Raw genomic sequence first — 26,781 nt, 5'->3', positions numbered from 1 at the left:
ATTTGGGCATTTTAGCACATACATCCTCCAGTTTCATTTATTCCACAAAGTGATCCAACAAATGTGTACCAAGTATGCACTAGGCAGTAGGTAAAAGCATGAAGGAAGTGTCTTGGGGATCCTCCATGAATAATTCATGCCCATCTCACCCTTGATTCTGCTAAAAGCAGCCTGCAGGGGCTCTGCCTTTCCTACAAGGGCTTAGAACACGTGAATATAAAATAAAGATCTAGGGTTAGAAAGATATGTCCAGTCACCCTTGGATTTTTTACACCAATAATAAACACAGCCAATTCATCAGCTTTGTTTTTAAACTCAGCCACCAAAAAGTATATTTATAACAGAGGTTGGGTGACTCATTGGCATGTTATCAGAGAATCAAATATATGGCAAGTTAATATAATTAAAGCAAATGGCTATGCTAGATGGATTCAATCCATAGGACACACAGACTCTATGTAAGCTTTTATTATTTAGACCATGACGAGGAGGTATATGGTGAAGTGAGAAGCTCTTTGGCTATGGAGATGATATGAGCAAAATGTTCTGTACAGTTTTCAATCCTGCTGGTGCCCTGGAAGGGAAGTAGATTAGTCTGTGTCAGAGCAACTCTGTGCCTGGATTTCTTAGGATTATTCCATTTTTCACATGTTCCATGTGATCCATGGGTCCTGATATTTGGTTTTCTGAATATAACACAAGTGAGATATTTAAACACGTAGAAATTCTTCTGTGAGATTAAACATGTAGCTGGCTTCCAAGTGTCTGCTTTGGGATATCCATTGATAGATGATCCTCATGTTGCTTAAAAATTCCTTGACTGCCAAGACCCTATTATGGTATGTACAACCATTCCTGGTAGGCTGTATAACAAGAGAAGAATATATCAAGTTGTACAAAGTCTCTCCTGAAACAGTTCATAAGATTGATGTACATTATTGGCTTCTGGGGTCAGAACCTCAGAACACTGAGAACTTCCTCAGAAGGTCAGGGAAATTGTTTTCCATTTAACTTCACCTGCAGGAGCAGCGGCTGAGAGCTGAGTGAGGCCAGAGGATAAACCAAAAGGACAAGGATAATATTACTTCCTTTTTTCATTTCATTCATATCTCCCACGCAGCTGCTGCCTTCCTTTGAGATTGGTGCATGGACTGAAGACGACGTGGTAAGCTGCTCTGCAAATGCCTCATAGTACCTAGGCAGGTAGTCCACAAGCTTGAAAATGCAGCTACAGGGGCCTGGACAATAGGGAGGAAAAGTCTAAGCGAGGCACTGGTGGTTCATGGTTATAATCCTAGTCACTCAGAAGGCTGAGATCTGGGGATCACAGTTCAAAGCCAGCTGGGACAAGAAAGTCCTGAGAGTTTTATCTCCAGTATATATCAAAAAGCAGAAAGTGGAGCTATGGGTCAAGTGGTAGAGTGCTAGCTTTGAGCAAAAAAGCTCAAGGACATCCAAGGCCTGAGTTGAAGAAGAAAAAAAGTATCACTACCAGAAACTAACAAATTACAAATTCCTTTCTTTCTGTTGTTAATCCAGTGATCATTGGGAATAACATCTTGAGAGCAAAGCAAGTATCTCTCAAATCTTAAAAGAAGATTTACCTTTCTATTGGCAGGGACAGTACTCCAATCACAAAATTTAAGTAGTGACTCAGAAAACCAAATGAACATACTTGGGAGGAAAAAAAAAAGATCTTAAGTTTTCCTAAGATGTCAGGTGTGGAAGGCTGGCATCATCGTCTGTTGCTTCTTCCCATCCACTGAGCCCCAGGGCCAACTCTCTGCCATATAGCTTACCATGGAAACAGGACTTGTATTTTTTTCTGATTTCCTTTACTCCCTTTCTCCTCAGCTGCAAAGGCCTATCTCCTTTGAAAAGAAATCATCTTAAAAGCACTGAGTTCCAATAGCTGTGTTTAGCTTTTGCTCTAAAGTTGAATTGTTTCTAGGCCATTTAAATAAATTTCAGAGTTAAGGGACCCAGAGATTCAAAGAGACTGAGTGGCCTCCTACCTATATGCCTTCACCAGGTAATGTCAGAGGCCACAAGTGACCAGGTACCAAGTGAAACCCAAGAACTAGGATTGTCTGGGTCTTCCTACCTCACCAATAGGGACTGCTACACTGCCTTATCTGGGGCCATGTACATACCCTATGACCAGGTAAACCCAGGACAGGGTCCTCATTCCATCCATTGCTGTATCCACTGATTAGTTCCTTGGCAATATAGCAATGACCTGTGCATATGTAGGAGGAAAAAAAAACACAGTAAAAACACTCTTGAAAAGTCTTAAAGTATCTCCCAAGGAAGTACTTCAAGTACTTCCCCTGCCCCACAGGAGAGATGGCTCCAGTTTGAAAGGTTGAGATTCTAAAAGAAGATTCTACAAGGAGAATTTTTTCCATCTTACATTTGCTCATAAGCTAGGCAATAGATTTATGTCTTTAATGTCTTGAAAACTGTGTTTTATGGTTAAGCATAGCTGCTGACTACATGTAAACCTTCCAAACCCTGTATGTCCTCTCTTCGCAGTATTTTTGGGTTCAGCAACTCGTCAGACAAGGCAAGTGGAACAAGTTATCTTCTTATTCATGGAGTTAACTTTGTTGTGGATGTGATTTTTTTCTCTCATTCTCTTCTGCCTTCTGCCCACCACCCTCCCCGTTAGGTGACTCTTCGGTAGAGATGAGTGCCTACGCCAGCTTGTTCAAAGAAAACAACATCACAGGCAAGCGGCTGCTGCTTCTGGATGAAGAGGACTTGAAAGACATGGGCATTGTCTCCAAAGGACATATTATCCATTTTAAGGTACCTGGAAAGGAGAGCCACACCACTAACACATCTTTACTGAGCACCATGCTGACTTGGGATGGCTGAAATGCTCCATATCTGTCCATTACCAGCTGCTGTCCTATGTTGCCCTTACACCTGCTTCTTAATCCCACAACAAAGGAGGGGTGGAGTTGGGATGGAGGAGGCTTCAGTGAAGAAGGGATGAAGGCCGTGAGAGCCTGAGGCAAGTAGGCATTAACCAGGTGAAGGGATAGGGCAGTAGGTATCCTGGGAGACGCTGCCTGGGGAAAGCCTGCACATGGGAGAAAGCTCAGTGGGCAGAAAGATTCTGAGGTTCGTTTCAAGAGAGATCTTACATAAGATAAAGATCAAATTGGCTTTCTAAACCTTCCTAGTTCCAGTGTGGATGCATGGGGGATTGCAGATTAGAAAGCAGAGAAATCAAAAGAGGAAACAGAAAAACCAGTTTTCCATCATACCCAAACCTTCATAAAGGCTCTGCTCACATGCCAACTAATTTCCCTTCCCTTCAGAGCTATTCACACTAGTCTCCTTGAAAATTCCTCATTAAGGTTCAAAGATAACCTATTCACTTCATTCCACAGACCCCAAATCTATGAAAGAACTGGTATTTGGGTTTTTTTTTTTTCACTACTGGGCCTTGAACTCAGGGCCTCATGCTCTGCTTGGCTTTTTTGCTCCAGGCTGGTACTCTACCATTTCTACTTCAGTGCTTTTAGCTGGTTAATTGGATCTAAGAGCCTCCTGGATTTTTCTTCCTGTCTGGTTTTGAACCACAAATTCTTAGAATTCAGCCTCTTGAGTAACTAAGAATATAGGTATCATCACCAACACACAGTAAGTAATCATCTTTGTAGACCCTGAGCACCTTTTGGAAACAAACTTGTCACTGAACTACCGGAGACCATTTCTAAACAAAGCAGGACCTTGGTACCCATGCTCTCCTACATGCTGAGCACAAAAACTCAAACATATACATACATACATATATATATATATATATATGTATATATATATATATATATATGGCTATCAAAGAATTGAATCTGGACCTCTAGATATGGGCAAGTCCATCCCAAAATATAATGCTAGCTTAGTGAGCCACAGTAGGAAAAATTATTTTCTGCAGTACAAAGAAGATTCAGACTTCTACAAAGAGAAATTTTATAAATCTTATCCTGTTAGGCAGATGGCAGGTTAGATGTCCCTATCTTTCTATTCTCTCTGTGTCTTTAAAAATAGACCAATATTCCTTAGGGACCAGTTAGGGGAAAAGAGGGTGGCAAACTATAACATATATCACAAAACCATTAGGGATTTAAATACCCCTGGTTTGGCTGAGGACAACCCTTTCAATGTTGGTTGGTATCATTAAGACAAACAATATCCACTCTTATTTTTTATACTCAACAAACTCAATGATCACCTATTAATTGTAAGATTGGGATTGTGAAAATTGAAGAATCATTTTGCCCTTAAGGAATTAAGGGCATTAAAAAAAATTAAGGATTAAAAAAAAAAAAGTATGTGTTCAAATTCTCATGAGCCAGGTGGAAGAAAAAGAATGGTTCAGCCAGGTGCCAGTGGCTGATGCCTGTAATCCTAGCTACTCAGGAGGCTGAGATCTGAGGATCATGGTTCAAAGCCAGCCCGGGCAAGAAAGTCCATGAGACTCTTATCTCCAATAAACCACTCAGAAAACCAGAAGTGGCACTGTGGTTGCTGTGTTCCTTGAGCTGAAGAGCTGAAGGAACAGCACCCAAGCCCAGAGTTCAAGCCCCACAACCAAAAAAAAAAAAAAAAAAGAATGGGACAGTGGAGTGACATGGAATGCAGAAACTCCAAGAGCAGTTTTGAGACAGATCTTTGAGGAAAGACAGAATTTGGAAGGTAGACAGGAGTGTAGGAAGACAGAGAACTTTTAGGGAAGAGAGAAATGGAAGGGAATGAAGAGCAGAACAGATTGCTTCCATTCCCAGGAGCAGTAGATCGCTTGCTCTGTCTGTTGGAAGCCCAGGTGGAAAGCAGAGCTCAGGATAGATGAAATAGAAGAAAGATGGAGCCTCATTCTGGCCTGCTTCCAACCTCAGGCTGGACGTTTGGAACTTGACCAGAGCTAAAACATATGGAAACTTGACAAGTGTTTAAACGTTGCTTCCAGAAGTTTTAACATGGTTTCAAAAGGACCAGCTGAAAAATCAGTTCTAGTAGAGTGGTGTTATAATAGAGTAATGAGGCCTGGCTCCTGAGGGATGGAGCACCCCAGTGGGTTCATGAAGCAGAACACAAGGAGAGGTGCAGTGCTTGGATGAGCCTGGAAACACAATGCTCCATGAAAGAAATCAGGCACCAAGGGTCACACCTAGAAGAGATTTAGACAAGGTAAATCATAGTGACAGAAAACCGATCGGTGATTGCTGAAGGTTGGGCCAAATAGGGAAAAGGCAGTGGATGCTTCATGCGGACAGAGTTCTGTGAGCTGGTGGAAATGTTTTGGAATCCATTGTAGAAGGAGAGTTTGTACAGTACTGTAAAGGTGCTTGATGCTGCTGAGATGTTCACTTTAAAGTGGTTCATTTTATGTTGTGTTAGTTTTCTTCCATTAAAAAAAAAACATATGAAAAAAAAAAAAAAAAGAAACTGGGTGGGCATTGGTGGCTCATGCCTGTAGTCCTAGCTAACCATGAGACTGAGGTCTGAGGATCCCAGTTTGAAGCCAGCCCAAGCAAAAGAAAACCCATGAGACTCCAATAAACTACTAAAAAAGCTGGACGTGGAGCTATAGCTCAAGTGGTAGAGTGCTAGCCTTGAGCAAAAAGAAACTCAGGGATAGAGCTCAGGCCCTGAGTTCAAGCCTCAGGACCAGAAAAAGAAAAAAAGAGAAAAGCTGTATGCCAGTGGTTCATGACTGTAATTCTAGTTACTCAGGAGGCTGAGACTGAAGATCCAGGTTCAAAGTCCGCTGGGGAAAGAAAATTCATGAGACTTTTTTCCAGTGAACCACCAAAATAAAAGGCCAGAAATAAAACTGTGTCTTAAGTACTAGAGTACCAGCTTGAGCAAAAAAGCTAAGGGACAGCACCCGGGCCCTGAGTTCAAGCCCTAATACTGGTATGTACACATGCGTGCGTGCATGCACGCGTGCACACACACACACACACACACACACACACACACACACATGCACAGGAGGAAAGCACAGTTATACTTAGAACTGTGACCAAAAGCAGTCATTTTCCTACTGTGAACTGTCTTTGGAGAATGGTGAGCCTTAGAAAGACTCATACAAGAAAGGTCAGAGGAGCCTATGCAGGGGAGAGAAAGGAGAGCAACACCTGTCCAGAAAGTGGGGAATAGGGAGGAAGAGGTGTTTGGAAGTCAGGTTAGAATGATCCACGGAGTTGAGGGTTACAGAGAGGCCCAGCAGCTTGGGGAGAAGAACCATTGTGAGAAGCTGTACTCGGGTGGGTCTCACCATGACCCAGAAAATCTAACCCAAGTGCCAGAGAACAGGGCAACCAGCAACTAGAGGTACCCAAGACTTCCCTTGACCCCTGGATATAAAGACAAGTAATATCCAGAAGTGTGGGTCTCCATGGTCAGGGGGAAGGACCTCTGCCTCACTGCCTAGCTACAGTACTATAGGAGCTGCAGGTGGGGCTCCTTTTACACAGCTGAGCAAGGTGTTTCTGCCATGGTCTATGGGAAGAAGAAGCTGAAGGAGAAGGGATGGACAAGCGCTCTTGAAACCTTACATATATACAGGACAGGATGAAGAAGCTGGGTCGTTGGGATACTGCTTCATGAGTATACTAGACCAAAGGAGCACCCTGCTAATGCTTATCAGAACTCATTCATTCTCTCTTCCAGTAATTCTCTGTAAAACACACACACACAGACACACACGAAAAGGACATAGTTTTTTGCCTTGCTCTTTCAATAAGGAAGGCAGAGTCTTCATCATTAGATACTTTCTCCAAGAGTTTCTGGCCCCAAGAAATCATGATAAAACCACAGACTAACACAGCATATCTACCATCCTTTGACTAGCCAGTATCCAGGTTGGCTCTGTTTTTGTTCTGATCAGCTCACAGGAAAGAGAACTGATACTGGATGAATACAAAGTCTCATCATTTACATTTCCTCCTCTCCCAGAAGATGTCTTTGTGCACTTGCTTCCTTTCCACAGGAAAGCCCTCATGACACACTCAGCCTTTCTGTGAGAGGGAACCCTCCCTGGCCATCTCTGCTGTTCTCTCCCTGTGCTTTCGTGTTCTTCCCAGTTACTCAGAGTCTATATACTACAACATTAACTTGTCACTATTAAATAAATTTTTATTTTGTGCCAGAATTGAGACTTGAACTCAGGGCCTGGATGTTGTCTAAAGGATGAATTTATTGAATGCTTAGTCTAAGGTTTAACATATTTAAAATACCTTCTTGTTCCCTTAAGTGAATACAAACTACCTGGCCTGGGGCTGGGAAGGTGGCTCAGTGGTAGAGTGCTTGTCTTGCATGCATGAGGCCCTGGGTTCGATTCCTCAGCACCACATAAACAGAAAAAGCCGAAAGTGACTCTGTGGCTCAAGTGGTAGAGCACTAGCCTTGAGCTGAAGAGCTGAGGGGCAGCACCCAGGCCCAGAGTTCAGGCCCCACGACCCACCAAAAACAAAAACAAAACAGAACCAAAAAAAAAACTACCTGTCTTATTTTGAAACCAGGTGTGTGTTCAAATAGATGATGGATATTAATCTCCCCATTATACTTTATGAACCACAGAATGCTTTTATATATGTGCCAAAGATTTTAATTTTTTTCTCAGTATTATTGAATCATTAATAAAGTCATGTGTTTTTTGTTAACAGTCAGCCATTGAGAAACTGACCCATGATTACCTGAACTTGTTTCACTTCCCGCCTCTAATTAAGGTAAGGCTTTTTCCTTACTGAGAGCACGGCTACCTTTATTAACCTATGCACCTGCTCATCCACACCTCACTTTGCCCAGGTGGGAAACTTGTGTTTGAAGTGAATCTAACTGTCTAACAAAAGGCCCTTTCAAGACTAGGATGCTATAAACTGAACACATTTGTTCCTCATGAGTTAGAATATTAACAACACATTTATGATAAGAACTGCACATCTCTCCTTCAGGGCTGAGAGATCTAACTGCCCTCCATTGTTGTGAGGAATTGGGCCTCTCACCTGGCTCTACATACTGAAGGAATTCACACACCAGAGGCTCTGGATTATCACTTGCCCTGGAGGGGTGGAAGGTTTATTGTTTAGACAGGATGTTAATATACAGTATCTCCCATCTTTGGATACTATATACCAATACCCTTTGTGGAGGTTTGAAACTGAGATCAGTATCAAACCCACTGGTACTGTTTTCCCTTATATACATGGCTATAATAAAATTTAATTTATTAATTAGACATAGTAAGAGATTAACAGCAATAATTAATACTAAAATAGGCAGCTCTTATACACACACACACTTGCTAGCAGCTGTATAATTCCTCATTGAGAAGAATTTATAAATACCTTCAGACTCAAGTTGAAATCTTATAAGGGACCTCCAGATACAATGTTCATTGCCCCAAAGTGCGTGAAAGAAATCATTTGGCAAAGTTTTTATAGGCTTGATAGGTCATTTCTCTTGTTCTGTGTAGTTTGAAATTGTGGCTTAATCCAGAAATAATCAAAAGTTAAAAAACTGATCCAAAAGGCCAAAAGGGTTCTACTTTACAGAAGCAGTCAAAGTAAAAACTTCACATTAAATAAATGATGCTGGGTTTTCTGTTTTAGGACTCTGGGGGTGAACCTGAAGAAAATGAGGAAAAAATAGTGAACCTTGAACTTGTTTTTGGTTTTCACTTGAAACCAGGAACTGGCCCACAGGTAAATTATATTTCAAATCCTTTGGGGGAAATTTCAATCTAATTTACTCCACTGAAACAATCAGTCAACTGGCACTGTGATTCTGAGTGAACTTACAGACTTTATAGAATAAGATTTAGCTACCAGTCTAGGAATCCTGTCTTCTCCAATGGGGAAGAATGCTGCAAGAGACACCAAGGCAGTGCACAGCAAAGCCCTGGTAGGGATGGAAGGTGGTGGGTCGCAGAAGATGCTGCTCCTGGTGCCTGTTTCCTAAAGGAAATCAGCAGCAAACCAGCACTGAGAATGGAGCTCTGGGCACTCTAGAAACACAAATTATCAGCTCCAAATAGGGTGCCAGGGCATCTGATCAGAACTCATTTGGAGGCTTGATCTTTATGTGATTTTTAAGAGTCAGGGAGAAAAAACGACTTGTCTAGGTAGCATGTGCACAAGAATTTTAATAGGTCTCTGTTACTGTAGAGCACCATAAATAGCAATTAATAGTGTAACAATTAATTGACCAATTATGGTGTGTGAGGCATGGAGTACCAGTGTGTAAATGCTGTCTTCCCCTATTTCCAAATGTGGAAATGAGGTTTGGAGAGGTTAAATGTGTTGCTCAAAGGTTATCTGACTAGCAGAGTGCCAGCTGCTGTCACCCCAGGACCCCAGCTCTTAATTCCGATATTCTTTATCTTTCCTTGAGGGTCAAGAGAGCTTATGAACACAGTTCCTCATTCCTGTAGATAGTCACTGGGGGAAGACTTCAACAGGCTCCACTGGACCATGGGCCAGTGCTTACCCAAACATGCTTTCCCCAGACCAGTGCTGGTGCTTGGGGATTGGGAGTTGTTGGAGAGTTGAGTTTCACCTGGATCTATAAAAGATGCTCTATCTAGACCCCGGTGGGGGAAGTCTCGCCTGCCCAATTGTAGCTGCATTGATGCCTCCCCTGCCCAATGGAACATGTGACCTCCCCTGATCTCAAGGTGTTTCTTGGCACATGGTTGAAGGAATGCTATTCTGAATCCAGGCTTCTTTTGTATGCAACTACTTTTCTCTTCCTGAGTCACCCTGTATGCATTCCAGAAAGGGGGCCAGAGAGGAAGTTTCTCTCTGTAGCAATATCAAAGGGGTCTTTCTAATCCTGAAATTTGTAGCTGTGGGCACCCTTGAGTCCATCTGATATAAACCATTGTAGTTTGCCTTCTTTGGTATCCTTAGCTCCATGGTGCTTCATTTATGAGCTCTCTTTGTTCTAACCTTTTCATGGCTTGTAGGTCATAAAAAGAGAAAGAAGAATTTCCTTGAGAGAGAACACAAACAAAAAATGTTTTCAATTAAGGAAGATGATTTATTAATGGAAGCTGAAAATACAAATTTTTTCTTGTTATTTCTTTAAAGCAATTTTATTGTAAAGGTGATATACAGGGGGGTTACAGATACATAAGTCAAGTATTGAGTACATTTCTTTTTGAACAGTGTTGCCTCTTCCCACATTTTCTCCCAGTTTTTTCTCTCCTGAGCCCTCTCCCCTCCAAGTTGTATAGTTCATTTTCAACACAGTGTCTAAGGAGTATTACTGCTGAATTAGTTCACCCTTTTCCCCACCATTTCTGGGGTTCCTCTTCCTCTCCCCAAATCAGATAAACTTACATACAAGACAAAAGGTGCAGAAAACAAAAACAAAAGGGGGGGCGGGACAAGCGCTGGTGGCTCACGCCTGTAATCCTAGCTACTCAGGAGGCTGAGAGCTGAGGGTCACAGTTCAAAGCCAGCCCTGGCAGGAAAGTCCATGAAACTCTTATCTCCAATAAACCACCAGAAAACTGGAAGTGGCATTGTAGCTCAAGTGGTAGTGCGCTCGCCTTGAGCTGAAGAGCGCAGGGACAGTGCCCAAGCCCAGAGATCAAGCTTCACAACCAACCAAAAAAAAAGGGGGGGGGACAGAAAAGAAAGAAAACCTACCGAAAGTAAAATTAAAAACCTCTTGTTTCCATTTCTTGGAATTCATTTTGATAAGAATCATTTTATATGATCATATGCACATAGCTCTTCAGCCCTCTCCTAAGAATGTCCTCTTTTGTTCTCATTGTGTGAAATGTTTAGAGTCCTGTTTATCATGTCCAGGTGTAATTTTTTGTCTTTTACTATCTATTGGGTTTAAAAATCAGAGACTATTGATGATATTTGGGACAAAACACAATGATCAATTTTAATATAATTTTATAGACATCTTCAGGCACTTATTTGTTATGCACAAATATGTTGCTATAACTTTTGATGTTTTCCTGTCCTGGGTCACCTAGCTGGAAGAATAATTTCATGCATTCATTCAGCAGACAATTGCTGAGCACTTACTATGTTCATGGCTGTATACTAGATTCTCAGAATACAGAGTCAACAAGTGCAATCTGGGCTTACAAGAAGCCCATAGCTTACTGGGAGAAACAAATAAGTGAGTAGTTAAAGTTCAGAAAGATGCATTTTCCCAATGCCTGAACATTATTGTGTAGGGTGAGAATGGGGTGAAGGACAGTCTTGAAGTCTGGGTAGAAGTAATGCTTAAACTAAAAATTAAAACTGGGTGCTGTTGACTCACACCTGTAATCCTAGCTACTCAGGAGGCTGACATCTGAGGATCACAGTTCAAAGCCAGCCTAGACAGAAAAGCCCATGAGACTCTTATCTCCAAATAATTACCGAAAAAGCTGGAAGTGGTGCTGTGGCTTAAGTGGTAAAGTGCTAACCTAAGCAAAAGGAGCTCAGGGACAGTGCCCAGACCCTGAATTCAAGCACCAGGACTAGGGGTAAAAATTGAAAACCACTAGGATTTGCTAAGTAGGGAGAGATGTTGAAGACAAAGAAACTGTGTATGTAAAATCTTAGATACACAAAGCCAGGCAAACCCAGTGAGCTCTTTTGGGGTTCCTTTCAATAGGCCCTACGGCACAACTCAAGCATCCTAACCCTAGAAAGACTTAGCAAGAAGCAGGAGAGTAATGTGCTGAGAGTTAAAGCCAGAAACAACAGCAACAACAACTATCTTTTGTGCTGGGCTTAGGGGTTTGAAAGATTTAAGCAGAGTCGACAAGACTCAATTTAGCTTTCTTTTTTTTTCAGATTTCATCTCAATTTATTTATTTCATATAGTATATATTTCTTTTTTTTAATTTTATTTTATTTTATTTGAGAACATACTGTACAGAGGGGTCAATTTAGCTTTCTAGACCATCTCTCAAAGGCAAGAGGAGTATAAGATGGGAAGGGACCAGGCTAGAGTGAGAAAGACCTGACAGTAGACAGAGATGGCAAATAGATTCCAAGAATGTAGGAATGAGGCTGTCACAGTGCTACAGTTCCTGGGATCTACTGAGAGAGAACTGATGAGATTTGTCACTGGCAGAAAATGGGGTGAGTGAGAAGGAAATGCCAGGATGGGACCTAAGGTTTCTAGATAGGTGGTATTATGACAGATCAGAAGTAAACTATCTTATGTGAATGCAGTACTAAGGAGCTGAAAGCAAAGAAATGACACGTTAATCAGGAAAAGCTTTTTGGAAGGGATGAGCATTGAATTGGAGCTTGAAGAGGTTGATAGACAATTGCAAACCAATTGTCAGAAGATAATGTTTCAAGCTTATGTTTAGGGAATACTTCCTCCTAACGGTGTCAAGATTTTACAAATATCATCTCATTAATCCTATTGGCATCTGTATGAGATGCAGAAGGCACAACATTGTCATCACTGATTAGGAAATAGATAACAAGAGGAAGGGTGTGACCAGCCTAGTGTGGGGGGCGGGAGAGAACAGAGCTAGGCCAGAAATAAAGGCTTTATTTCTGTGTTTTGAACATGTGTTAGCCCTGATACCTGATCTGTTAATCCATCTGTAAACTTAAATAAAACAGTATTGGAGTAGATCACTGGGCATTTCTAAGCTACCCAGTCATGTCAAGGGATAGCATTATAAAATACTTGCTCACAAAAGTGCTGTGTATGAAAACTCTGTTACCTTGATCCTTAAATGTAGGACACACACACACACACACACACACACACACACACACACACACACACACACACACACACACACACTCCCACACTCAAGGACTCCCTCAAAATCCCAGTTAACTGAGTTCTTATGAGCCATCTTCACAGAAAAAGTGAAACATTACGCCCACTCTACCTATAACTAAGATAAGCCTGACAAGTCTTACAGTTGCGACTTTGGAAATTCTCCTCAAACCTAAGAGTTTCAGATCAGAGACATTTGCTTGATTGCAAGTAAAACTAAAGGTGTATTCTACTGGGAACCACTGGGCCTAGTGTATGAAAGTGACTTAAATGAAGATGGCTACTTTTCCTCTTTTCCTCTGACAAGGCCCACCAGGCAACTACCTCTTAGGAGTACTATGCTGGGTCAGTAACTTTAAGTCTACCAAGACAAAAACAATGAAAATATTACAACACAAAGACACAAATAGATGATGAGGAAGAGCCCTTTTGTTGTAAGATCAACCTTTTCTAAAACTCCAGTTTAGCCAGACACTGGCAGCCCATGCCTATAATCCTAGCTATTCAGAAAGCTGAGATCTGGAGATCACAGTTTGAAGCTAGCCTGAACAAAGAAATCCACAAGCCTAGTATCTTCTGTGAAACAGCAAAAAAAATACAACTGGAGGCCTGGCTCAAGTGGTAGGACTCCAGTGGTGAAAGGAAGAAAGGAGGGAGGGGGAGAAGGAAGGAAGGGAGGAAGGAAGGAAGGAAGGAAGGAAGGAAGGAAGGAAGGAAGGAAGGAAGGAAGGAAGGAAGGAAGGAAGGAAGGAAGGAAGGAAGGAAGGAAGGAAGGAACTTTAAAGTTTAAATTATTTTTCTTAGCTATTACCTTACAACCAGATGGTTTATGGCACAGATGAAGCTGGTTTGCAGAAGGTTGGAAAGCCCTCTCTGCTGCAGAAGGCAAAGGTCACTGCAGTGACACGTTGCCTGGGATCTGAATCTTTACAGCTACACTTCTCCAGAGAGCTGGATCTGACCTCACACCATAGGCATTCACTTCTCCCCAAAACAGAATGTCCTTTTCCATTACCTTTTGTCAGACAACCAACCGGCAGGGAGAAAAATCATGATTGAGCCAAAGTAGCTTTTCTCCTGTTACTTGATGTGTTTCTAAAGAATAAAGTTGTTTGTTTAAATAGCACTGTATATTAAGATAGCCTAAAAGTTATGGCAATTGAATCGGCAGAAATTGAATCTTTCTCCGCTTGACTGCTTCTCCTAAGGACAGGAAATGCCTGTATAATTGTCATTTCCCTCATACTTCCAGCATACACTGCAGTGAATATTTTTTATGCCACCATTATAACTCAGCATGGTAGGAAGCACCATCCCTGTACTTCTCTCCTCATGAACGCCAAGAGCAGAGGTGAAACTCCTTGCCCAAAGTGCCTGCCTAGAAAGAGACTACTCTAATGGTCTAGTCTAAGGTCTAGTCAATGGTCACTGTGTCATATACCTCCTTCTGTAAACTACCATTGTTGAGTACATATCTTAGACTAGGTGCATTGGTAATCAGCTGGGTTTGGGTCCGTTTATAGTATAGTCCTACAATTTCTGTTTTATAAGGAAAATGTCTTGTGTTTCACATGGTAAAGTCTTTAACTTGGGCACATAAAAAAAGCAGCTTGGGCATGTAATTCCTGCAATCAGGAGGCTGAGACAGGAGGATCAGTTGCTGAGAGACCAGATGAGGATAGATAGAGGTTTGAGGTTAACTTGAGCAAGTAGTAAGACTATTCCAAAAAAACAAAAAACAAAAAAACAAGTTGGTCATTAGTGGCTCATGCCTATAATCCTAGCTGCTCCCAAAACTGAGATCTGAAGATAACAGCTTGAAGCTAGCCCAGTCAGGAAAGTCCATGAGACTCTTATCTCTAATAAACTATCAGAAAATCAGAAGTGGAGCTATAGCTCAAGTAGAGCACTAATCTTGAGCAAAAAGCTCAGGGACAGCTCCCAGGCCCTCAATTCAAGCCCCAGGACCAGCATACACAACAACAACAACAGTAATAATAGTAACAATAATAATAATTTAAAAAAAAAAAAACAAAAAATGCCAGGTGTAATTATGCATACCTATAATCCCAGCACTTGGGAAGTTGAGACAAGAGGATTGAAATTGGAGACAAGCCTGGGATATGTAGCAAGACCCTGTCTCAACAAACAAACACAAAAAACAGAAAGCAGCTTCTAGAAAAATCAAGCAGCTTCAAGCCCCCCCCAGGTAGCAAGCACACTTTTTATTATTAAAATATTCAGGTTCATAGAGTTTATTATTATAGCTTTTATCATCTCACCCGTCAGGAATATTGATTCTCAACTTGCCAAGAGAGAACCGATTAAGTCACCCAGCAGTTTTCTCACCGAGATCTTTTCTGAGACTTTGTGCAGTTCACATTCAAAAGCAGAGTGAGGAAGAAAACTACTCAGGAGTCATCCTGAATGATCAGATTCACTCCATCTAGTCCCTCTTTTCCCTGTCCTCAGTGAGAAACAAAATCTGAATGAAGCTGGATCCTTGTGGGTCTGACCACCTGCCATAGATAAGAGGGCAGCATCCTCCTCCCTTCCCGACACTCTCAGCCATGGACCGCTGAATAGGATGCACTTCCGGACTCAAACCACCCCATTCCACATAGCCATCATGCCTACTTTCCTTTTGAGGGGTGCTCTAAAGGATCAGGAGGCCAGGAAGAGAAGAGGAATACTTTACAGAGGGGGAAGCCCTTCAAGCAGATGGGGGTGTCTAGAAGATATCTCCTTACTGCCCTTCTTCCCTTCCTCTGGCCAGCCTTGGCCTTGGTGACCCCCTGACCACTTTCCCCACCACGACCAGGAGAAAATCAGTCAATAATTCTGCTTCTTTTGTGGTTTTATCTATAGGTTTAAAAAAATACCGCTTTTTCCAAATGCTTCCTGCTTGCATTGTGCTCGGGTCTTTATTAGATTGCTTGTAAAATGCTGCATTTAATAAACTTAATTGAATCTCCAGGCCCTTTCTCAAAGCACTATAAATATCAAAAACTGTCAAATAGGTCTTTTTCCCCCTATTGTGTAATTTTTGTAAATGGATAGATAAACATGAATAAAATAACAGGGCACAAAGAAAAGATTTTGTAAGGAAGTATAAAGCCAATACCTTTTTTTTTTTTTTTTGTAAAATTTCAGTTAAAAAAGCAGAGCTTTTTTCTACTTTGATATAGGTTGAATTTACTAAAAATTCAGGAAAAGGAAGTTTACTTCCATTGATCAACCTGGGGGGGGCTGTCAGAATGGACATAGACATGTATGTGTGGCTAAGTATATAAACTTGCAGTGGTCGAATTCTAAGAAATACAAAGGTTGGGGGAGGAAACAGTTATCAGTTCAAGAGTTAAAAGTTTTGGTTACACAACAAATAATAAATCTAGAGATTGGTTGAACACTGTAGTGCTTACAGTTAACAAGGCCATGTGTCCTTAAGGCAGATCTTATGTTAAATGTTCTTATCACAGTAATAATAACAAGACAGCAGAGGAAACTTTTGGAGGTGATAGGTAAGTTGATGGTAGGGTGAAGTATGGTTTTATTAATGTTACTTATCTTTAGAAGATCAAGTTATTTATACCATGATCACACTTCCATTAGAAACCCAACGTGGGTTTTGTTTGTTTGATTGATTTTTGCCAGTCCTGGGGCTTGAATTCAGGGACTGGGTGCTGTCTCTGAGCTTTTTAGCTCTAGGCTAGTCCTCTACCATTTGAGCCACAGCTTCACTTCTAGTTTCTTTTTGTAGGAGAGAATGTATTCATTGGAGACAAGAGTCTCATAGATGTTCTTTCCCAGATTGGCTTTGAGCTATGATTCTCAGATCTCAGTCTCATAAGTAGCTAAGGTAACAGGTGTGAGCCACTATCATCTGGCTAAAACCCAAGTTTTAATTGATAGCACAAGAAGCAAATGCAGTTCAGGTTCTTCTAAGTGAATAACCCACTGCTGGTTTCTAATGAAAAAATGTAGGATTGAGCTCTGATGATTCAGTTGGAGAGCTGCCCCTTAGAGCTGGACAGACCTGGTGAGATACAAGGTATGAGCTACATATCTGCTGACAGAATAGCAGTTATATGTGCATGCCAGCCTGCCAGAGAATGTCTAGTAACTGGAAAAAAGAACCTTGAGTTGCAGCATTTTAGGATTTCTAAGATGTAAATATTCCTACCATGCTGACTTCAAGTCACCACTATGATGTCACTGACCTTGAAGTTCTGAAGTCGCTGACCTTGAGGTTCTGACCTCACTGAACTTGAGGTTCTGACCTCACTGAACTTGAGGTTGAGAAGAGATTTAAGCAATTGGCCCAGGAGAACTGGCTTTTACACACTATTGGATTCAAGATGATGAATTCCTTTAAAAATTGGCAAATAGGAGTTGGGTAGGTGGCTCAGTGGTAGAGTGCTTGTCTTGCATACACGAGGCCCTGGGTTTGATTCTTCAGCACCACATAAGCAGAAAAAGCTAGGAGTAGTGCCATGGCTCAAGTGGTAGAGCGCTAACCTTGAGCTGAAGAGCTGAGGGACAGAGTTCAGGCCCAGAGTTCAGGCCCCACAATGGCAAATAGTAACATAGGCTCAACTAAATTACAGATGCTCAAAGGCATTAGCTCCAGTCTTCTGAATTCATTGTTAGCTTAAGGCTTCTTGAATCCTCATTATCTTATAGTATCATACTGACCATTGCATATGAGTTGAAAAAGTTGTATTTGAGGCTGTGAAAAATTCAACTCAACCTACAGAGACAGAGAAACAAAATTGAAATGGCTATCTTTGGGAAAGTGTCAAAACCATCCGGCGTGGTTGATAGGGGCAGTTGCTGCTGACAGAGAGTATTTGCTGTTAGAACAGGCTGTTAAGACTAAGGCCTACTGTAAGGACTGTGGAGGAGAAGGCCTTAGCAGTCACCAAACATTTGGTCTTAAGAAGAATCACCTCAAAAAAGGACCAATTATTTGAAATACAATTGAAAGTACTGTTAGGAAGCCAGGTGCCAGTGGCTCACACCTGTAATCCTAACTACTCAGGAGGCTGAGATCTAGGATCACGATTCAAAGCCAGCCCAGCAGGAAAACCTGTAAGACTCTTATCTCCAACAAACCATCAGAAAAACGGAAGTGGCCCTGTGTCTCAAGTGATAGAGCACTAGGCTTGAGCTGAAGAGCTGAGGGACAGCACCCAGCCCAGAGTTCAAGTCCTATGACCGACAAAATTAAAATTAAAAAAAAAAATTTTTTTAAAGCACTGTTAGGAAATCAAGGCTATATGACAACCATATGAATCTAGCTCTCCAAATGTGAATAGAGAATAGCCCAACTGGTAAAATGTCTATCCACTAAGTTAGGAATTTTATTTTTTTATTCGATTGTCTTTCTCACAGTCATGGCAGGAGGAGAAAAACAGCTTAGCAAGTAGAACAGCTTTTTTTTTTAATTTTCACTGTCCAGGAGAAAAGTTTCTTTCCTACAGATTTCTCAGTATCAACAATAACAACAAATGAAGCAGCATTTAGGTAAGACAGGTTTCCTTCTGTATTGGTTAAGAAGCCTAGTCTGAGACACAGTAGATTCTTAGTTATTCACAAATCAACAGCAAGTCTTGACTTACTATTCTTTTTTTTTTTAAAAAAAAAACAAGACAAGTACCTAGCACCTTCCAATTTCAAATATAGTGTTATAAAATGGCTTCCCCTAACATGTCAACTAACATCTGAACAACCTGAGCTCGTCAAGCCTGGAACACATCACTTGATTTGTTTCACTTTGTTTTAACATCATCCCTAAAGTCCCCTTTTCATACATGACTCCAATAACAGCCCCCCAAAAGACACTCTAACACCCTTATCTCCACTGGTGTCTACTTGGAACCAATCTGCCCTGACCTTAGACACAAGCCATTGTTAAGGGTATAACACATTTACATATTTTGCAATAAAACATCAGTTATTTGCATTACTGTGTCAAGTTTTATTTGATTCTTTCACCTAAAAATGACTCATTTTCCTTTCTTGTATTTAAAAAAAAAAACCAACTACTCTAAGCTTGTTTGAGAATAATCAAAAATTGCCCATTTAGCTAGAAGTCATTTTCTTTTCAAAAGGCAAATGTTATTTAATCTTTCAGCTGTTCATTGTGCCATCATAAATACTTTCTTTTCAGCACAGTTGTGGGGACTGAAATGAGCCCACTAATTGCCTCCCATTTCGACTGACATGTGGTGGTTTAGTGGAAAGAGAACACAGCAGGGAGAAGGAAATAGGAGGCTGAGAAAATGAGAGCTAATTATTTTCACTGCCTCATGTCAGGCTCTGTGTCAGCCTTGTTTTTACAAACTGGAAGGTTTAGCACTAAATAAAACAAACTGGCGTCATGTTTTTATATACTGGCAGTGTCATGGAAGCAGCTGCGCATCTCAAAGACAATATAATGCCTGCGTTCGCATGGACACCATCTGACAGACACTGTGAGCCACGGCTAATGAGGATATCACAGTGTTGCCAAAGTGAAAGGTGCTGAATTATGTATGATTCTTCATGAGTGCAGCAATAGTCCTGTACATCATTATGAGACATTGTTTTGCTGAAGAGATTAAACATTCTTAGTTCCAGACCCTGCAACCTATACGGCACTGAAAGAGGTTATTAATGGAATTTTTTTTTGGTGGGGGAGAGTTTCTTGTGGATTTCTTTAGGGTTGAAAAACTAATCTCATGGGACAAAGCCCTGGTGGGTCATGACACTGTATAGATAAAGAAGAGAGGCAAATTAACCATACTTGTATTCACTGCCTTTTAAAGGCAACATAATAAAATGTAGTATAGCGGGGTTATACTTAATGATAAATAACCCAGGTGCTACCAAGGGCCGCTCTACTCTCCTGCCTTTAACCCAGCAGGTTCCTGCAGCTGAGCTACATAATAATGTCGAGGTCGCATGCAAAGGAGCCTTCCCAGGCCCAGGTCACGGCTCCTCAGCATCGCCCTACTGTCATACCAGCAGGACCCGATATTTTTATTCTGTTTTTATTTCATCTGGCATTACTTCTCATATTTCACAACCCTCAGTTGCTTGCAATGACTGTTACCTTGTTCTGCCTACTCTCAAGTCTTAAAAAAGCAAAAGTTTCTTCTGGTTACTCTAGTGTATGTTTTACAATATTTGTCAGCTCAGGCCTTTTCTCTGGAGCCTCACGCCTTCTCAGGTGATTTTACTTTGTATCCATTCATAAGAGAAGGAAAGCAAATATTGATTTTTGAAAGCTATGTCTCCATAGTTGGAGTTGTCACATTAAGGACTTGAATTCCTGTCCTTGGAAGATGAATGACCCTGCCACAGATCATTCCCATTTCCAAGCTTCAAATGGGGACTGTGTGCTCCAAAGCAGGCCAAGACCAGGAAGGTTAAATAACATAGGTAGATCCCGGAAACCTTAGACCAGGCATGTGGTTCTGTATATTTTAATCTTTGGTGACAAATCAGAACCTGTAGCCAGATATTGGTAGTTTATGCCTGTAATCCTAGCTACCCTGGAGGCTGAGATCTGAGGATCATAGTTTGGAGCCAGCCTGGATAGAAAAATCTGAGAAAGTCTTATCTCTGACTGAGCAGAGGTGAAGCAGTGGCTCAAGTGGCAGAGTATCAGCCTGATCGAAAAAACTCAAGGAGAGGGTGGAGGCACTGATTTCCAGCCCTAGTACCAGCACCGAAAAAAAAGAAAAAAACAAACGCAAAAGACTGCTGTTTGTATAGGGGGCTCTCCTAGAAAGGGCATGAAGTGGGTAAAATTTCTGGAAATAACTTCCTACTTCTTTTTTTATTTTGTTTTGTTTTTGTTGTTTAATAGAAAGTCTCACTGTATTATCCAAGCTAATTTCCAAGTCAAATCCTCCTACCTCCACTCCCCTCATGCTGATATTACAGGTTTATAGGCATGTACTGCCAGCTCATCTTACTTGTTTCATTGTTTATATGTTGTATTTATATTGTGTATATGTATATTAGTTTTTTCATCAAAACTCAGACTGTACACTTAAAAATCTGTTCATATTTCATATGTAAATTATGCCTCAATAAGAAAGCACATTAAATTTTCTTTTTTCTTTTTTTTTTTTTTGGGTTGGTCGTGGGGCTTGAACTCTGGGCCTGGGCGTGAGCCACCGGTACCCGGCTTCTTTTTTGTTTGTTTGTTTGTTTGTTTTTGTTTGTTGGTCATGAGGCTTGAACTCTGGGCCTGGGTGCTGTCCCTCAGCTCTTCAGCTCAAGGCAAGCACTCTACCACTTGAGCCACAGCACCACTTCCAGTTTTCTGTTGGTTAATTGGAGATAAGAGTCTCATGGACTTTCCTGCCCGGGCTGGTTTTGAACCATGATCCTCAGATCTCAGCCTCCTGAGTAGTTAGGAGTAGTAGGCGTGAGCCACTGGCACCCAGCTACATTAAATTTTCTTAATGTTTATAACCTTCAGCTAAAGATGATCTATAAAAGCCTGAAAGCCTAGATGACTATTGCCTTGTGAAGTATCATAAATTTTGGCCTTGAATTTTTTTAAGATTTATCTACTGTGTTGATAGTTCCAATTAAATTTTGGTAGAAGAAAATTGCTTGAATTGCCCAACTATTATCTTTTTTTTCCTAGTTGGAAAATGTACTTCTATGTTGATTTTTTTTCTGTTTTGTTTATGTGTCAGTCCTGGAGCTTGAACTCAGGGCTTGGGTGCTGTTCTTGAGCTTTTTTTTTTTTTCTCAAGGTTAGTCCTCTACCAATTTGAGGCACAGATCCACTTCTGGCTTTTTTTGGTAGTAAATTATAGAGAAGAGTCTCACAGTTGGCCAGAGGCATGGCTCAGTCGGTAAAGCGCCAGCCAAGAGCAAAAGTACCAGGTGCAGAGTTTGAGTCCCAGTTTCATATCTAAAAAAATTAAAAAGACAGGAGTCTCATGGACTTTTTTTGCCCTGGCTGTCTTTGAACCTTGATCCTCAGATCTCAGCCTCCTGAGTAGATGGGATTACAACTGTGAACCACCAGCACCTGGCTTTGATTTTTAAAATTTTCTTCCCTTTCTCTTTCTCTCTCTGTCTCTCTCTTCCTTTCTTTTCAGAATAGAGAAAGGGCATCTATGTTTGGTACAATGTGTAGTAGCTTGGAATTCCAAAGTGATTTTTTACAAAAAGATAACCTACCACTGATTGTTGTTTAGGATTTTTTTCTTCCCAGGGTAAGAGTTTCTGTTTTAGTTGTCCAGTAATCTTAATGTGTGTGTGTGTGTGTGTGTGTGTGTGTGTGTGTGTCTATGTGAGTGAGTGAGAGAGAGAGAGAGAGACATGTTCACATTAATTGGCCGTCCTGAAGCAGTTGAGTTGGAATGCTTCCCTACCCTCTATTTACTTGCTCCTAAAATTATCCAGATACTTCAATAGCTGTCCAGAAAAATGTACACATCTTGACAATTATTAAAACTTCCTTTCTTTCAGCAATTTCAAATGTAAAATGCCCTTTCTCCCCCAACAAAAATCCACCTGTTTCTCGCAAATTTGTGTGGAGATATGGAGATTTTTTTTTGCCAGTCCTGGGTCTTGAACTCTGGGCCTTCTTTTACTCAAGGCAAGTGCTCTGCCACCTGAGCCACAGTACCATTTCTGACTTTTTTTTTTGAGTCATTTATTGGAGATAAGAGTCTCACAGAGTTTCCTGCCTGGACTGGCTTCAAACCATGATCCTCAAATCTCAGCCTCCTGAAGTAGCTAGGATTACAGGAGTGAGCCACCAGCAGCTGGCTCAAACTTTTTTTAAAAAAAATTTAATTTAATTTTATTTGTGAACATACTGTACAGAGGGGTTACAATTATATGGGCAGGATAATGCGTACATTTCTTACCAAGCATTGCAGCTTCCTCCTTTGTTTACCCTTCACCTCCCTTCCCAGCCTCCCCCCCCCACCCCCCCACCCCCGGCTCAAACTTTTTATCTAATAGAAAGTTTCAGGTCACTCTGTTTCCCTACCCAAAATCATAGCAAAATCACTTCCAATGCCTAATTCTGCTTCTAAGCCAGTCTTGCCCTGTGGATTAGTCAACATTCCCTAAGAAGGTGCCTCAAAGGATGTATTCCAACAGTGCACGCCATCTTAAACAAGAATCCAGTTAGAAAATAAAAATTAGAGGTGATCAAACCCATCTTCCTGGTCTTGCATCTGAAATAAGGCAAGAGAGGCCAGGTGGCTCATGCCTGTAATCCTAGCTACTTAGGAGGCTGAGATTTGAGGATCGCAGTTCAAAGCCAGCCCAGGTAGGAAAGTCCGTGAGACTCTTATATCCAATAAACCACTAGAAAACTGGAAGTGGCGCTGTGGCTCAAGTAGTAGAGCACTGGTCTTGAGCTGAAGAGCTGAGGGACAGCACCCAAGCCCAGAGTTCAAGCCCCACGACTAACAAAAAAAAAGAAAGAAAAAAAGAAAAAAGACAAGAGAGCTCACTCAGATGGTAGAAAATCCCATAATGCTGTCCAGCCAATAGGTAGCCTTGTACAGGGCTGGAAGGGAAACTGGCTATCTTAGAATTTATAGAGACAATATTTTTTCATCTTTCCTATAGTGCCTTACAAAGGAATTCATCAGGAGAACTTGAACCATTTGTAATAGTTTCCTTTCATATTGATGACACTTCCTAGACACTTCCTACTTTTTCCTTTTGTTAACCAATGACAAGGAAAAGTAAACAATGAGGGGGAAACTATAGTTCAGATCCATAGTGTTCTCCATGGGTCCAATATTAAAGACTTAATTTCAGCTTGGAGCTTTTCAGAGGTTGGGGGACCTTTAAAAAGCGTGGCCTAGTGGGAGGTCTTTAGGTCATCGGGAACATGCCTTCATTGTAGGTTGAATATAGATTCCCAGTCTCTTTCTTCATCACTTTTTCACTCCTTGGCCATGAAATTATCTTTTTTGCTCCAGTATACACCATGATGTGCTGCTTTACCACAGGCCCCAAAAGCAACAGGTCAATCAACCATGGGCTGAACAAAAATTATCTCAGGTGTTTGTTCTAGTGATGCAAGGCTGACTAACTAATACAAGCATTCTGTTCTTCATGGTAGCAAGAGACTGCTTTGGTTCAAATCTGAACACAATCCATCACTTGCTTACCTGTGTGATCTCAGTCAAATCACTGAGATTCATTTTTCTCTCTGAGATTCAGTTTCCTTAAACGAGATAAGGCTCTCTGGCTGTCAGTCACATGTAATATCTACTGTGTCTCTAGATATCTGATAGTAGTTCTTAGGAGGGCTTTATTGGGATCTGTTGAAACAGAAGAGAAGTGTTGTTATATAGCCCATCTATGAAAGAAAGAAGGTTTTTGTATTTGTTCCCCTACAGTCATTTTTATTGCTACCTCTCAATTACACTTTCTTTATTTTTTTCAATACTGGTTATTCTCTGATCCCAGATCCATGGATCTCCTGTCCAAGGAAGATACTATGACCAAGCCTCCTACACAGGCAAGGTCTTGGTCTAGATCATTCTGTACCTTGCTGCTCACCAAACCTTCCTCCCCTTGTCCTCTGTCCCATTACTTCCCATCACTTCCTCTTTTGTTGTTGTTGTTAGTGGTGGTGGTGGTGGTAGTGGTGGTGGTGGTGGTGGTAGTAGGGGTCATGGGGCTTGAACTCTGGGCCTGGGTGCTGTACTAGAGCTCTTCAGCTCAAGGCTCCTGCTCTACCATTTTGAGTCACAGCATCACTTCCAGTTTTCTGGTGGTTGATTGGAGATAAAATCTCATGGACTTTCCTTCCTGGGCTGGCTTTTAACAGTGGTCCATGATCCTCAGATCTCAGCCTCCTGAGTAGCTAGGCTTATAGGCGTGAGCCGTGGGTGCCTGGATACTTTCCATCACTTCTGGATGACAAGCCAGCTAGTCTAGTAAACAAAATGCAGTTGTGTTGACTACATATCAGATATAATAATAATCATTCCACCGGATGCCGGTGGCTCACGCCTATCATCGTAACTACTCAGGAGCCTGAGATCTGAGGATTCTGGTTCAAAGCCAGCCCAGGCAGGAAAGTCCATGAGACTCTTATCTCCAATAAACCACTAGAAAACCAGAAGTGGCGCTGTGGCTCAAGAGGTAGGGCGCTGGGCTTGAGCTGAAGAGTGTAGGGACAGCACCCAAGCCCAGAGTTCAAGCCCTACAACCGACCAAAAAATAGTAATAATAATAATAATTATCACTCCTTTTTCAGCTCCTAATTCAATTCGAACATAATGCCAGAAAATGTGTTCATACAGTAGCCCACCTGTGACTGAAGAACTGAAACTCGGAAAGGTGGCATACGTTGGTTATGGTTGTGGGGAACCGACAAAAACCGGGAGTGAAATGTAAACTTGTGATCTTCTACCTTCTATCATTTTGATAGAGATCATCAATCTCTTGAGCCAATTGATTGAACAACAGAGACATTTTATACTACCAGGGCTGAGGTGGTTTTGGAAACAAAAAGTCCTTTGAGCTCCTATGGGATCTCTTAGAATCTAGAGCTGTCTACTTTTGATTTGTGCCTATCAGGGCTGCGAGTTTGAAAGTCACTATTGAACCTTTCAAAAGCAGCACTCACATTTCTAATACTCATATCAAACCAAAATCAATACCAGCTCACCCTAGTAAAATGGGTGGTTTCCATACCAGAGCCCCCAGTTTCACTACCTGGCCCCTGTCTATCACTGTAATCATGCAATACATGTGAGCCAGCAGCAATTGTGACAGGAAAGCCTTGTGCTCCATTCATGAATATATGTGATTGTTAATTTTAGTAATGATTTAATTATTCTTGTTTGTTTGGAAATCCTTTTCAGCTATCCAAAGATACTTTAGATATATTTGAATTAAGATACTCTTTATTTCATTTATGGGTTGCATTTTTCTAACTAGGCAGCAATGAGATCAAGGAGACCCTGAAAATCCCTAAGAGTTCTGTCAAGCTATTGATAAATGGAGTCGCTGCTTTAGGTGAAAACTATCCTTTTTCTTGGTTTCATAACAAGCAGTATGTATCTTTTAATGAAATAGATAATGCTCTTTTGTCTTATAATTCCCTTGGTTATGATTTGATTGCTCCCATAGCTGTCTTGTTTTATGGTTCAGTTAAAAGGTTTTCTTGCAGATAAGAGAAAAAGAGAATAATTTAAAAAATAAAAAGTCTATAGCCATATTATTGAATCTGTTACTCCAAGTTGGACTTTGGGGAGCAGGGAGCAGTCCCTGCAGGGAGAACTCCTAACTTCTTGGGTTGTTTTTTGTTTGTTTGTTTGTTTTGTTCTTTTGTGTGTTTTTTTGTTTGTTTGTTTTTTTAAGTTGGATTAGTGAAATCTTCTCTGGCCTTCACCCTTCCACCTGTTGTCAACAGCTCAACCCATTGCAGATCCTGGCAGAACTATGAGTGAGCCCAGCTCCCCGCTTCCAATCTCCTTCACCATTGGTTTCCCCTCCAGCTTCAGAAGCAGCAGCCATACTCTGTCCTGATCATCTCTGCACCCCACCACCACCACATGCTGCGCATGAAATCCCAGCAAAGTTCCTTCATGTGTCTGAGCCTCAGTTTTCTCATTCATCTAAAGGGAAAGTAGACCTGATGTTCAGGGTATTATGAACATCAGGTAACATGGTGTGATATAAGTTACCACCCACATGCCTGGAGCATAGTAAGTACCCTGCCAGTGTGGGTTTCTTCCCATCAGCCCCATCTTAACAATGAGCTCCTTTGGTAGCCAGGAGGCTCTGATCCAGAGCATGATGTCATGGAGGTACCAGAAGTTTGAGACTGGGACAAAGCAGAGGGAGTCCTGGCATTGTCACATAGTTCAGTCTTTTGTTTATGTGTTTGACTAATGTCAGTCTTGACAGGCAAAAGGAGCAGAACCAAGTAAACTCATCTGTTTAGAGGCTTTTTATTCCAGCCATTCCCTTGAGAAGAGCAATCCTGACACCTGTCATTAG

At 41.3% G+C, this 26,781-nt stretch overlaps 1 protein-coding gene across 3 annotated transcripts in view; it reads left to right on the top strand.

The window, feature by feature from the left end:
* Positions 1-26,781, top strand: part of Map3k20 (mitogen-activated protein kinase kinase kinase 20) — a 167,953-nt gene that overhangs the window by 127,983 nt on the left and 13,189 nt on the right. For all 3 annotated transcript variants that reach the window (XM_042694144.1, XM_042694145.1, XM_042694146.1), the window contains exons 12-16: positions 1,121-1,165; positions 2,536-2,566; positions 2,672-2,811; positions 7,683-7,745; positions 8,628-8,720. In XM_042694144.1, the coding sequence (XP_042550078.1) occupies positions 1,121-1,165; positions 2,536-2,566; positions 2,672-2,811; positions 7,683-7,745; positions 8,628-8,720 (372 nt within the window). The remainder of the gene's footprint in view (positions 1-1,120; positions 1,166-2,535; positions 2,567-2,671; positions 2,812-7,682; positions 7,746-8,627; positions 8,721-26,781) is intronic.

This window comes from Dipodomys spectabilis, unplaced genomic scaffold, assembly GCF_019054845.1.
Source record: "Dipodomys spectabilis isolate Male_0828 unplaced genomic scaffold, ASM1905484v1 ptg000174l, whole genome shotgun sequence".
NCBI classification, from domain to species: Eukaryota; Metazoa; Chordata; class Mammalia; order Rodentia; family Heteromyidae; genus Dipodomys; species Dipodomys spectabilis.
Note: the sequence above shows the minus strand (reverse complement) of the source record. Positions and strands in the feature narration are given on the sequence as shown.